The following is a 14,349-nucleotide window of genomic DNA, read 5'->3' on the forward strand; positions in this document are numbered from 1 at the left end:
TTAAAGGGATAGATATTGTGATACTAATCACAGAGAGATATTCTGTGAACTTAGACCTGTGTATAACTTATATGTATAGAGGAGAAGATTATCATGTGTGCATATACATATATATGTACATATATATACATATATATGGAGAGAGAATCGAAATGAAAGTATAATAGTATATCTCCATATTCCTTGCATTTATTTTCTCCCTTCACTATAGTAAACAAACCACAAAAATTGTACATTTACCCTTAAAGCCCTTCTGACTAATGTCTACTAATGTTTACAATTTGCAAACTATTTTTTAACAAATGAATTAAAGCTCTTCTGACTCCTGTGAAATAAAATAGATTCCACAATATGTATTTATGTCACTGTTCTTTAGTTGAGTTTACAAATCTACTCAGTGATATATGGTTTTTAGTACAAACTTACACTCCTCCCAAGAATACTTACTCATTCACAGTTCTTATACAGATGACCAGATGCAGCAAAGTTTACCTGTATTTGATATAAGTCAAAATTTACTCAGCACCAGCTGAGTCAACCAATCCACAGCAAACATGAACCAACTGAAAGAGTAGAGAACAATTCAAATGTGATAAAACTCCAGAAAGATCCCACCAAAGGAAGTATTTTAAAAATCAAATTTCACAGCATGCTATTGAACCACAAAGATTTTGTTTCCTAAAGTATGATGAAAGATGATGACCTTGATCAATTGCATTTTTCTGCAATTCTACTAGACAGCACTATCACATTTGATTGTCAGAAACCCTGTGTGATTGCATGTATAAGCCTACCTTTTACTTATAATACTGTAGCTTTGTATATCACTTCCTTCAGAAAAAACATGTTCTTAAAAATGTATGTAAAAGAAATATTGAGGTGATCAATGATACTAAAACATTTAACAGTTGAAGAAGTAAACTAAACTGGGTACTGGTGGCTCATGCCTGTAATCCTAGCTACTCAGGTGCCTGAGATCTGAAGGTTGAAGTTCAAGTCAGACAAGCAAGAAAGTCCATGAGACTCTTCTCAATTAACCTAAAAAAATATCTGGAACTGAAGCCATGGCTTAAATGGTAGTGTCAACCTTAAGAGAAAAAGCTAAGGGACAATAGCTGGGCCTTGATTTTAAGCCTTAGTATTCACACACACACACACACACACACACACACACACACACAAAAGCGAAGGAAGGAAGGAAGGAAGGAAGGAAGGAAGGAAGGAAGGAAGGAAGGAAGGAAGGAAGGAAGGAAGGAAGGAAAAACACAACAACACAAAAGAATTAAGATGAATGGCAGATAGCAGCACATAATGAAAAAAAAAATCCATGAAATCAAAATATGTTGTGATTAGATATTGAAAAAAACTCCATTTCTAATTTTATTGCTGAACTCAAATCATTAATTACTGATAAGCTATTTACAGTAGCATGATTTTAGAGATTGTGTATAATGAACCAAGTGACAAGTGCAGATGTTTAGTTGTTCTAGAGCTAGCCTATGTTTCAGTAAAGATTTTTCTAAATACACATACTGTTTTGAAGGCATACACATGGGTTAATTTGTAAGAGAAGAGGCAGTCTTGAATGAGGACATGATTAACTGAAAAAAAAAAGTTAAGTCTATCTGAATGCCCATAGTCGCTTTTATTTTACAATTTTCATATAGTGTATTCCTAATTACAGCTGCACAGAGAACAATTTACTCAGCAAACAAAGACTATAATTCTGTGGGACAGAATAGCACCAGCAAGTTGACATCTGCGAATTATGCAAATAGAGGAGTAGAAAATAACTAGGTCCTAATAAGCACACCCTATTCAGATGGAAAAGGGGAGTGGGAGAAAGACTCCTCTCAGATAATTATTAAAGTTGTGAGGGCACTTATTCCCGGGGTGCATCTCAGGGAGGACCTGTTTGTTTTGGCTTGCCTCCTCAAGTGGAAATTTAAGTGTGAATTAAAAAATGGCATGCTGAGTTTTGAGAAGCAGCTTCTTCTCCCTTTGCCACAGAGTGACATTGGGGAAAGGGAACATGTCATTGATTTTGAAGCAACCAAGTGTTTTCCATACCCTATGGTGAATAGTAAGTAGTAGGATACTGTTTACAATAGGAAGTTTAAGAAGGATGTTGCTAAATGAAGTGTTTGCACTGCTGCTCCTAGTATGTGTCAGAATGTTGCCACTTGCACTGTGATAGTTTTGATTAATGCTAAAATCAAATCCTTATAAGATCATAAGATGTATTATCAAAGGAAACATTTCCACACATGTAAAGCTTATTGTTCATTTGTCAAATTTCTTTCTGTTACCTAATATATGTATCGTTTATAGCATTAGGGGGATTTGAAAGGTTTCATACAGATCAAATCTTTATGACAAAGGCACTATTTCATTCTCCTATCTGACAAAACAGAAGGAGATCAAGTTATTAAGAAAGGGGCAATTGAAAGTAGATTAATCTGGAGAATAAGAATAGCAACTGCTAGCAATATACGTGTAAGGTATGGAAAAATCTAAGAATTAGATGACGTTTAAATTTTGTACTGATCACCTACACAATGCAATAATAGCACTGCTAAGTGGTTTCTGGAATCACTAAGTAAAACTTAGTCATGACTAATCATGACTTTTAGAATGACTGATTCAAAATCTACATGACATTTGTGTAAAGAGGTAAGGAGGATGTTTGTTTTTAAAGATATGTGAGAAAAATGAAAGCTTTCACAGCATGTTGATAAGAGAAAGGAAGAGAAAGGAAAATGTAATGAGTCTTGTATCTATGTAACAAAAAAAAACAAGACTTTATGCATGTTTGTTCTGAACATGGCATTTCCAATCCTCCTAACAGCCCACAAGTATTACAGTCCCTTAAAGGAGTTTAATTCACCTAAAAATAGGCAACATTCAACTTCAACTAAGTTTGACCTCAAGTATATTTGAGCACTTAGTTGATTATGTTTTCATAAAGACTTAGATTTTTACTTTTTTTTCAGTGAAGAGAAATTAGGGAAATGTATGAATTTAATCAGAGTCACCATAGTGGGAATTCCTTTCCACTTTTTTTTTTTTTTTAGAACTGTTAGGACTTTAATATGTTTCTGAATGTCACGAATTTCAGACATGTTTTGTTTGAGAGGGGTGGAGATTTAGTAAAGACAAAGCACACAAAAATGGGGAGAGAAAGGTTAGGAGAATACAATCTTAGTGTAGTGTGTGTGTGTGTGTGTGTGTGTGTGTGTGTGATATCGAACCAGGTAGGTTTACAGGATGGGTGGAGCTGGAAGTGACAGGGAGAATAATAGGAGAGATGACATTGAACAAGATGCATTGTTCTCATAAATTGACATATTGAATTGCAACCTTTCTGTACAACTACTTAAATGTAATAAATTAATAACATTTAATTTTTTGAAATGAGAGAAAATGACAAATGATTTTTGGAGAGAATTAAATCAGGAAATATGTGTGAGCGAGTGACATCTATTAAGATGCATTGTGTTCATAAACTGATTTGTTGAATGGAAACTCCTTGGTACAACTACAACTAAATATATATTTTTAAGAAATATTGACAATCTCCTGAAGAACTAAGTTCAAAATGCACTCTCAGAGCAGTAAGAAAACTGAATTCCAAATGTGTCATATTCCATATACTACATCTATAGTCTTTTGTCTTAGAAACAATAGAAGATTTTGCAAGATAGAAGTTAGGTCATTTGGACCTCTGAAGTGGATATTGGGACACTGGCCTCTTTGTGTGTCTATCTTTGCTTCTCAGCCAATAGAAAGAGGGTAGCGTCTCTCCCTTGTACTCCTCTGTCATGTCACACAAAACAGCCAATCAACTATGGATTGAAATCTCTGAAACTGGGCATTAAAATACAACTTTTCACCTTGTCATTGTTTGTCTCAGGTATTTATCATAGTGATGGGAAACTGATTAATCAGTATCATTGAAGAGTCAGTTTGCCACTTAGATATACCCAAGGAATTCATGTGTGTTGGCTGAAACATGGCAATCCATATGCATGGCAAAGGAGACAATTCTGAGCTCTCTTAGCATGTTACTCTGTCTCTAATAGAAGCAAATTACATACTTCTTAATGTGACAGTATCACTAGTAATATTCAGAGAGTGTTCCAGTGAATTCTAATAGCACTCACTTTCCAGAAACAATATTAAGATAATTGCTTCCCTCCTACTTTTTTTGTTGTTGTTGGCACAGTGCTATTTCATGTAGCAATGAGGTTTTTTTTCGTTTTTTTTTAAGGGACTGAGCAAACTATAATGGGGTGCAAACCTACAAGTGCAGTGTTCTCCTTCTTTCATAATTCTAAAGCATGATTGCTGAAATAGCACTTCATCGCAGAAACCTGACTTTTACTAGAACATTTGTGGATAATTGAACTCCTTCTCATTGTTCAAAAGGTCAGGAGGTTTGAGTGGGCTCTTTTGCTTTGGGTAAATTATTCAGCTTGAGTATTTATTGGCCTGTCAAAAGGAAAGAATTGTATGAACTGTCTTTGTGGTTCTTCAATGTTTCCTAATTTGATTGTGCTTTTTTCTATGAGTAACCCCAGCATTTCCATTTCTCCTCAAATTTCAGTGCAGGGACGTCTTGTTTCTGCTCTTTGCTGGATAGATCAACCTCATGAATCAAATAGACATGAATTTAGTCAATAGGAATGAATTACAAAACTGATTGCAGAGTTTGATTTTTTTTTTTATCCAACCTGATCTGTTGTTTTAGTTATATTGAGAACATTACTTAAAAGGATTGCACAATAGGGAATGGGGAGGGGAGAGATTTTGAATACATTACAAGTTTAACTACCACCACCTATATTATAATCAAATAGTAAAATATGTAGTTCCCACGCTGGTTTTTATCAAACTACTGTATCTGTACACTACCTACCTGATTTACTATCCTCAACTGATAATTTAATAACAGTCCCTTATCAAATTTTGGTGACCTCATTAAACTTACATCGAGCCTTACTGCCCAAACACAATGCATCTTCTGTGGCACTTTTTGGTGTCCATGAAGACTAAAGAATTACCAAAATCAGGGGCTGGGGATATGGCCTAGTGGCAAGAGTGCCTACCTCATATACATGAGGCCCTGGGTTTGATTCCCCAGCACCATATATACAGAAAATGGCCAGAAGTGGCGCTGTGGCTCAAGTGGCAGAGTGCTAGCCTTGAGCAAAAAGAAGCCAGAGACAGTGCTCAGGCCCTGAGTCCAAGCCCCAGGACTGGCCAAAAAAAAGAATTACCAAAATCGGGTGAAATTGTCACTAGGAAACAAACAGTGGCTGACTTCAATACATCTTACATGCTACCCTCACTCCTCTGACCATGACAACTCTTTCAGCAATCTGCCTATACAAAATATGATTTTAAGAACTACATATTATAGAGAAGTCTCTCCCAAATTTTGTCCCTTTTCTCAGTGAAGAGGTCCCTGTAACCATGAACCAGAATTTTCAACTAATTAATCATCTGGTTGCAATAGATATTGACTTCATGATCAAATGTCAACTGCTTACTGTAGCTCTCTTGCTCTTGTTACACAAGCCTATCTCTTTCACCTGTTCATTGATTTTTGGCTTCTGTTTCCTTCCTTGATTTTACTCATTCAAGCTTTGCCTTTCATGTTCTGTTATCCCCGAGCATTCATCTGAATGGATTTTTTTTTCCTCCTCACTAGATTCATCACAACAACTCTAAACTTCCAACTAGCTCACTCTGCCTTTCTTGCCTTTTAAAGGGCTGGCATAGATCTATCAAGGCCAAATATGCACCAATTAATAGACGACTTCCTTTTGGGTTCCAATACAAACCTTAGTACCAGAAATAGCAAATAATCTGGGTTGTTTTTTATTGTATCGGAAAACAGTTTAAAAGAAAAATTTCACCTTAAAGAACAATCTACATATATTCCATGTATCGAATATGTGTGTATATATGGAGTAAGTAGAATCTACATATATGTGTGGAATCTCAGAATCTCTATATATGTAAAGAGTGTGATCTATCTATCTATGCATCTATGTATCCATCCATCCATCTACCTATCTATCTAGAGCAGTGCAAAAAGCCAATTTTCAAAATACATAGTTTTCTACATGGCTTTGGATCCTACCACTGCCATTTATAAATCAAGAAAAGAAGAGAACCTTACTTGACACGAAACAACAGTAAAATAAATACTTAACGTCTATATTAAGTAGGAAAATATCAAACATAAACTTTATAAGTATGCATCATGGTTTGGCACTAACACTAGCTATCATTTCTATTATCACCTGCCATGTGAACTTGAATTACTCAGATCTTCAAATGTCTTCTATATAGAGAATTATCTTCTATATAGTAAAAGTTTAACTACTTCATGATAGTATGTTAGTTATGGCTTTATAATAATGGAAGGGTGCAGATCAGCATCAGCAAATGAAGAATATGTGAGAATGAAGAATACGAAGAGAATAGTACCAAAGAATCCAGGCACGCTAGGTGCCAGCCTCGTGCCTGTAATCTACTCATAGCCTGTAGCTACAACTCATGAGACTGAGATCTGAGGGTGGCAGTTCGAAGCCAATCTGGGTAGAAAAGTCCCAATGAGACTTTTATCTCCTATTATCCACTCAAAAACTGGAATTGGTGCTGTGACTCATGTGGTAGAGTGCTAGCCTTGAGCACAAAAAGGTTCAGGGATAATGGCCAGTTCCTGGGTTCAAGTCCCGCAACAGAAAAAACAAACAAACAAACAAACAACAACAACAACAAACATCCAGGCACAAACTTCCATGTCTCTCTTCAGTAGAGCAACAGTGGGATACATTGCCTAGATAAACATCTGGTCACAGGGGCACATAGGTAAGGCCTTAGGTTTCAAAAGAAAAATTCTTACCAGCAGAATATTCCAAGGATTCAGATATTATCTCTCAGGAATTTGAAAGAGAGACTTAGATGCAGAATGTTACGACTTTGAGTAGCCTGGGTCCTATGAGTTTACCATTTTCTAACTGATGGAAGGTGTTACTAATAGGAATAAAGAAGTGCAGGCATATGGTAATTTCGTTATTTTAATTCTCAACTTTTCTGAAAATCTAAAATTGTACTGGAAATGAACTCTATTAGAAAATGTCAAAGTCCAATTGGAATAATAATTGATAAAGACTTAGGTTCCTAGTGTTCTAACAGTTGACTTCAACTAAATTTAATTGAAAGAGGTTGTATTATAGAGGTATTGTGGCATTCCAGAACTTCTTAATTTTCTCTACTTCCTGTTTACCTTCATTGTTGGGGATTTAATAAAGAACCTTATATTTGTGAAGCAACTGCCCTATCACTTGACAACTTCCCTACCCCATTTTTATGTTCAAGAATGGAACATTTTCTCAGAAACAATGGCTCTTAGTGTTTAAAATGGCCATAAAATAGGGGGAAGACCCCAAATATCTACCAAATGAGGGATAAAATAGAAAGTTACACAGCTAGAATAAAAGTACATAGTACCAGTACTTACCTAGGCATGCATGGAATTCAAAAACATTTTGCTAATTGAAATCAGCTAGGCACACAGCACTCCATAATGTATGATTTATATTAAATGCCAGAATAAGAAAATCCAGTAACAGAAAGTTGATTAGTACACTTTGGGAAATGAGAGTGACCGAAAATAGCTAAGAGTTTTCTTTTTTATATGTTGCAAATATTCCTGCATTAGATAGTGAGGGTACACAGGTTTGTAAATACTATAAATGGTACCCTTTTAGAAGGGTAAATTTTATGGTATGAGGCCTGTATTTAAAAAGTAGCTATCAAAAACTATCTGATTAAATTTATCATTACTAAATTTATTAGCAATCTTGTTTTTTACACTAGATGGGCAAACATATATACTCATCTAGGTTATAATGTATGTGAGGACTTCCCTTATACAACCTTTCTTAATCTTCATTATCATTCCGTTCCACACATATGCACTCTTCCTTTCCTTGTCCTATCATTTTTTCAGCAATGAGAGTTATATTGTTACTATCATGGCTTATTAGGTCTTATAATAAAAGTACAGATCAAATTGTTCTGTAGCCAGGAAGTGGAATCCAATGGATATATCTACACTTCTCTGGTTTACAGCTTAATAAATTGTTGCTACTATTAGTCAAGCCATAAAGCTGGATCTAATTGAAAATGATGGCTTTAAGTAGGATTTGCTTTGCATAATTACAAAATTATATGCAACTAGTGATATGATTATAGCTCCTGAAGGTACACAGAGAAGTCCAAAGACTTTTTAATATTACCAACTCCCACTCTAATGGAATTTGAAAATGTAGATTATGGCAAAGATATGCTATTTCTGTAACATAATAAGAAGTGGGACATTTCCTGAAATGAAACACAATATCTGTATATCCCAATTTGATTATTCCATTTCTAATTTAATATCAAAGGATCCATTATGCAAACAAACTTTTGAAATAATTTAAGGCATTATACTTATGTACAATTACTCTGAACAGTTTTTCTTACTAATAAGCTTGTGGAATTAGGTGTATCAAAATAAAAATTATTAGAAGAATTTACTTATTTTGCAGATTTCATAATTTTCTCTAATAGCAGGATTCAACTGCAATATCTTTAAGTCATATCTGCAATATTCTGGCCAAAAAGTATTAGGTAGTAGAATCACTCATTTTTAAGCAAAAGTGTTTACTTCTTTTCTGAATGTACAGTGCCAATAGATTTCACTTGCTGTAGCCTGTTGGAGAGAGGAAATGTTTCTGTACACTCATAAACCTATGAGCTCTTGCCTTTCTATTACAATTAGAGCTTGGGTTCTAGTTATAGAAGTAAGTGCTCTACAATTTAGAAAAGTCTTAACCTTTAACTGATTCCTTTTCTGTGTTCCATAAATAACTTTTGAAGTCCTGGAAGATTCTCATTTCTGCTATCTGTTAAGTCTACGTCAGTAAGGCTTTCCAAACATTACACTTGCTTGTATTTTAACCAAATAACCTGCTATATTGCTATGGCATTGTGCTAGAGAAAGAAGACCAACTTAGATTTACAAGTTAAGATTTTCCTTTGGAAACAGTTTTCTGTGAGAGTTCAGTTGCACTGAAATTTACCAAGTTGTTAGTTACATAGTGATTTGACATTACAGAATCCCTAACTATAGCTAAAATTGAGGTATAGTTTACTTTCAAGTTTGTCTGAATGTCTTTTTTTTTTTTAAACTCCTTTGATATCACCATTTCTGGTTTTGCATGTGTGGGTCAGAAATTCATTAGGATGGTTGCTTTAAATCTAGACTACATATGGCATAATGGATTATAAACTTAGAATAATGTTTCCATGGAGATTAACACAAAATGAAACTGCCCCTAGGAGTTTAATGTATAGTTTTGTTCACTTTACACTAAAATAGTATAGTTGTTTTTTATTTACTTTGGTGAGTAAAAATATTTAAACAAATGGGAAAAAAAACCCTGATCTCCCTCTTCTCTACCTTGTTAAATGTTTTACTGAAAAATGGTGTTAAATTTTGGCATAAATATTTCATACACTTGCATGTGTATAAAAATTTTAATGCAAGCCAGCTATTGCAAGTAGCAATTCACTTTGGGTTCTGAGTAGCTTGAACTTCACTCCTTCACTCTGGAGTGTGGCTTTCCATACATGGCAAGGGAGAAAAGTGAAAAGAAATTCTCTTATCCTTTAATTCAGAATATTTCTAAAATAGTATTAAATTTAAATTTCTCACGTTGTAGTAAATGCACTAAAGGTTATTTCACATCATTAGACGTAATTAAATTAATATTGATAATTACTAATTAACTAATATGGAATTGATAAAAAAAAAATAAGCCAAATAAGAACTATTCCAGAAAACACCTTGGGAAATAATGTCTGTCCTCCCATCCTCCACCCCCCCCCATCCCCACTGAACTGAAAGAAAAGTATCCACACTAAAGGATTTCCTACTGCCTAGTGCCTCTCAATGCAGCAATGTAGCCCTGGACACCGCCTTGGAATGGAAGGTACATCCTTTCACCTCCTAACAATCCGTCCACCTAACAAATGTACGAGTCGTTGGGGTGTATGGATTTTTATTCCTCCTTAAACGAAGTGGAGAGGAGAGTTTCTCACAGTGGACCCCGGGGGGGTGGGGTGGGGGGGAAAGGGGGCGCCGCCATAGGAAATGGTGCCACCTTCCCTTTAACTGATGGACTTGTATTTGATCCACTGGTTGGCACCCCGAACGTCGAAAGGCGGGTTGCTGTGGTAGAGGTGATGGCCTAATTCATCCAAGCTCGGCTCGGGGTCGGTGGTGGCAAACTGGGCGGCCTCCTCGATCTCTTTCCTCACCTCCACGTCGATCTCCTTCAGTTCCTCCACGCTGCTCAGCTTGTGGCTGATCATCTTCTCCTGGAGCAGCATGATGGGGTCGCTCTTGCTCCTCATGATCTGGATCTCCTCGCGCGTGCGGTAGCTGATGCCCGGGTCGCTCATGCTGTGCCCGTGGTAACGGTAGGTCTGCAGCTCCATCACGATGGGCCCCTTGCCCGACCGGCAGTGGTCGGCCGCGAACTTGGTGGCCTCCCGCACGCACAGCACGTCCATCCCGTTCACCTTGAGGCCCGGGATGAAGTTGCCCCTCTTGTAGTAATCGGTGCTGGCCGCCGCCCTCTCCACCGCCGTCCCCATGGCGTAGCGGTTGTTCTCGCAGATGAACACGCAGGGCAGCTTCCACAGGGCTGCCATGTTGTACGCCTCGGCTATCTGCCCCTGGTTGGCAGCCCCGTCCCCATACATGGCCAAGCAGATGTCACGGGTCCCCTGATACTTGCAGGCCAGAGCGATCCCAGCCCCCAGGGGCACCTGCGCGCCCACGATGCCGTTTCCCCCGAAGAAGTGCTTGGCGTACATGTGCATGGAGCCCCCCTTGCCTTTGGCGCAGCCTCCCCTGCGTCCCGTCAGCTCGGCCAGAATGGACTTGACCGAGAGGCCGCGCATGTAGCAGATGCCGTGGGCCCGGTAGGAGGTGATCACGTTGTCCGTGGGCTTGATAGCCGCCTCGATCCCCACGCAGCAAGCTTCTTGACCGTCATACAGGTGGCAGAAGCCACGGATAAATTTCTGCTTGTAGAGCTGATCTGCCTTCAGTTCCATCCGGCGAACGATCTGCATGGCCCGGTAGTACTTGAGCCCCTCGTCCCTGGTGAGCACGGTGGACGACGAGGGACCCACGTCCAGCCGGTAAAGGTCGCAGCTCTTAATGTCAATGGTAGCATCTTTGGAATAGTTACAGGAGGTCAGCAGTACTCTGAGAGGGGGCTTCTGGGTGGCCCCCAACATACGGGAGACCACAGAAGCCAGCATCTTTTTCATGGAGTAAAAGCCAATGGCGACCTTGGTGGCTCCCAACGACCACCCAGGCTGGCGAGTCAGCCGGCGGTGAGCCGCGTCTCCAGGCAACCCGCGTGCCACGCCACAAGCCCCGCGTGCGCAATGACACCGCCAGGATACAGAGGCCCCCTGACTGCCCCCCAGCTCTGGCGAAGGCAGCTCTGCTCTTATCTCTCTCCTCACAAGTCCAATCCCTAAACCCAGAGATGTTAGGTCAAAGGTGGTTGCTCCCACCCAGATTTCTCACACCTCCTTTTGATCTCTAAAACATGTATGAATGCTTTTTTTTTTCCCCCTTGATGCCAGTCCTGGGGCTTGAACTCAAGGCCTGGGTGCTGAGCATTTTGTGCGCAAAGCTAGTGCTCTACCACTTGAGCTCCCAGCCCTGAGTGTTTTGTGCTGAAAGGTAGTGCTCTGCCACTATAGCTACAGGTCCATTTCGTCCATTTGGGGTTTTTTGGGTGATTAATTGGAAATAAGGTCCTCGAAGTCTCCCAGACTTTCCTGCCTGGGGTTTGCTTTGAACTATAATCTTTCTAGCTCAGCCTTCTGAGTAGTTCAGATTCCAGGCATCAGCCACTTAGAACCAGGCTGCATCAAGTCTCAGGTTTTGTTTGTTTGTTTGTGGTTGGTCATAGGGCTTGAACTCTAAGCCTGGGCAGAACTGTCTCTGAGCTTCTCTGCTCAAGTCTAGTGCTCTATCACTTTGAGCCACAGTTCTACTTCCCATTTTCTGGTGGTTAATTGGAATTAGGCGTCTCAAGGACTTCCCTGCCCAAACTTCAATCAAAGTGGTTCAAACAGCAATCCTCACATCTCATCCTCCTAAGTAGCTGGGATTATAGGCGTGATCCACCAGTGTTCATCTTATTGTCTAACGAATCTAATTCCAATAATAAACTTCTATTGGCCTGGGGAAATTAGAGATTGAGATCTATAAATTAAAATGTGTGAGGCCACTTCTTTCCTTACTCTTTTCAATAATTCTGGATTCTCCCCAACGTGTACTTTTTGATTCCTTTGCCATTTTAAGGGGTGTGTACTTCAAGGGGTTTCTAATGGATCAAATGGCTTTTATTTAGTTTGGCATTTAAGTCAACCTAAATTAGACTAATCTCCATCTAAGAAATATAGAGACCTGTTCTCTTTCTATAATTCCTTTCTGGGGCTGGGGATATGGCCTAGTGGCAACAGTGCTTGCCTCCTATACATGAAGCCCCAGGTTCAATTCCCACATATACAGAAAATGGCCAGAAATGGCGCTGTGGCTCAAGTGGCAGAGTGCTAGCCTTGAGCAAAAAGAAGCCAGGGACAGTGCTCAGGCCCTGAGTCCAAGGCCCAGGACTGGCAAAAACAAAATAAAACAAAACAAAAAATTCCTTTCTATGCCCACTGTTAGAAAGAATGACTTCTTGCAAGGTCATACTATGAAGCTCTTTACAATTTGAACTGTGATAGAATTAGAATGTGCTTAATGCCCCTGATGACAATTTGGTTGTAAGCCCAAGGAAGTCTTAGGTCTAGGCCACAAAGGTCAGATAAGCTTTTTGTTTTTGTTTTTGTGTGTGTGTGTGTGTGTGTGTGTGTGTGTGTGCTTTTACTAGGAAGTTGATTTCCTGTACCAACAGGCCAAGCTTAACTCAGGAACTTCTGTGGAGACTGCTCAGCAATTCATTCTGTTTTATAGATACTGTTGAGTTGGAAATGGTAAATTCTTACCCTTTCCCCTGGTACATAGTCAAAGCAGCTGCCATCTCTGGATCTGGTTGTGCATGTTATTTTCTTTCCGTATTTCAGGCAGGGAGGAGAAAACAGTTGGTTAAGAGGTTACTTCTTAAAAATGGACCCTCTCCCACCATGAGAACCCAGCCACCATAATGGACTTCAATTTTTTACTCCATTTTAAATTCATCTGTTGGAATTCGTGGTCTTGCTGTGTTGTTTGTTCTCTCTTTGATACTTAGCCTGTCTGTACTGTTCTCTTTCATTCCTGCAGGTATTTGTGATCTCCAGGGAACATTATCTCCATAAGAATGAGAAAAATGACACTGCAGGATGGAAGGGTAGTGTTAATGGGTCACTGAGTGACAGCTGAGCCTTTTCTCAGAGGTATCAGCCAGCCTAGCTCTGCCAGGAACACAAGAGCTATACAGTAAAGTGTGCCAATTTAATCTTGTCACATGTTTCCTGGGCTGCAAAGATAGAACTCCCCTTAAAAGCTCAGTGTGACAGGGCTAAAACTGATTCAGGCCAGAGGAGAACATGTAAAGATGCTAATTGGAAAATATCTGTACTATAGGTCTCACAGAAGAGGGCTCATTTTTTTTTCTTTACAACTACCTCTGGTTAAGTTAGTAAATAATACAACAAAAAACTTCTAGAGACCTCTTAACCATTAGTTACTTTATACATCCTTAATTCAACTTAATAGTAGATGACTGGATTACTATTTAAAGTACATGATCTTGAAGTCTTTCCATTCAACTGATTCATCCCAATGATGACTTTTTGCACTGTTATCTTTCCAATTTAAAACCATTGTCAGAGAGAAAGTTAGTTTCTTTTTATCTTTTCAATATATGTTGTAAAGGTTTACAACTGTTAAAGAATCCTCACCTGTGTAACTTCTCTCATATTCTTACATTAGACAGGATGTGAGCTATTCAAGAACTAGCAGCCCAATGATAGTAATCTTTCTTCCAAAGAATCCAGCCCTTCTCTTTATATTGTTCAAAAACAAGTGAATTTTCAAACAGAACTAAAGAGTCTTCTCCATGTTCACCTCAGAACTATTTCTTGCAAATAAAATCCCTATAAACCTAAGTTTTTAATTAATATCAAATCTCACTTTTAATTACTCACAATGAAAGTAAAGCAAAGGAGCACCTTTATAAGGCCAATGGTAGGATTTTGATTTAATTAATA

The 14,349-nt window shown here is 38.5% G+C and overlaps 1 protein-coding gene across 2 annotated transcripts; it reads right to left on the minus strand.

Annotated features, from left to right (window-relative positions):
- Nucleotides 1–10,233: 10,233 nt before the first annotated feature.
- Pdha2 (pyruvate dehydrogenase E1 subunit alpha 2) lies at nucleotides 10,234–11,406 on the minus strand. 2 transcript variants are annotated; one of them, XM_048333637.1, is made up of 2 exons: nucleotides 10,897–11,406; nucleotides 10,234–10,803 (listed from the first exon to the last, which is right to left on the minus strand). In XM_048333637.1, exons 1-2 carry the CDS (start codon nucleotides 11,404–11,406, stop codon nucleotides 10,234–10,236), a joined length of 1,080 nt encoding a protein of 359 aa, XP_048189594.1. The 2 variants fall into 2 exon arrangements, with proteins under 2 accessions (XP_048189594.1, XP_048189593.1); XM_048333636.1 differs by having other exon boundaries at nucleotides 10,234–11,406.
- Nucleotides 11,407–14,349: the final 2,943 nt, after the last annotated feature.

The sequence above is a fragment of the Perognathus longimembris genome, chromosome 24 (assembly GCF_023159225.1).
Source record: "Perognathus longimembris pacificus isolate PPM17 chromosome 24, ASM2315922v1, whole genome shotgun sequence".
In the NCBI taxonomy this organism is placed as follows: Eukaryota; Metazoa; Chordata; class Mammalia; order Rodentia; family Heteromyidae; genus Perognathus; species Perognathus longimembris.

Bases quoted from the DNA above. Each gene is read 5' to 3' on its own strand.
- Pdha2 (XM_048333636.1), bottom strand. From the start codon at position 11,406: ATGAAAAAGATGCTGGCTTCTGTGGTCTCCCGTATGTTGGGGGCCACC.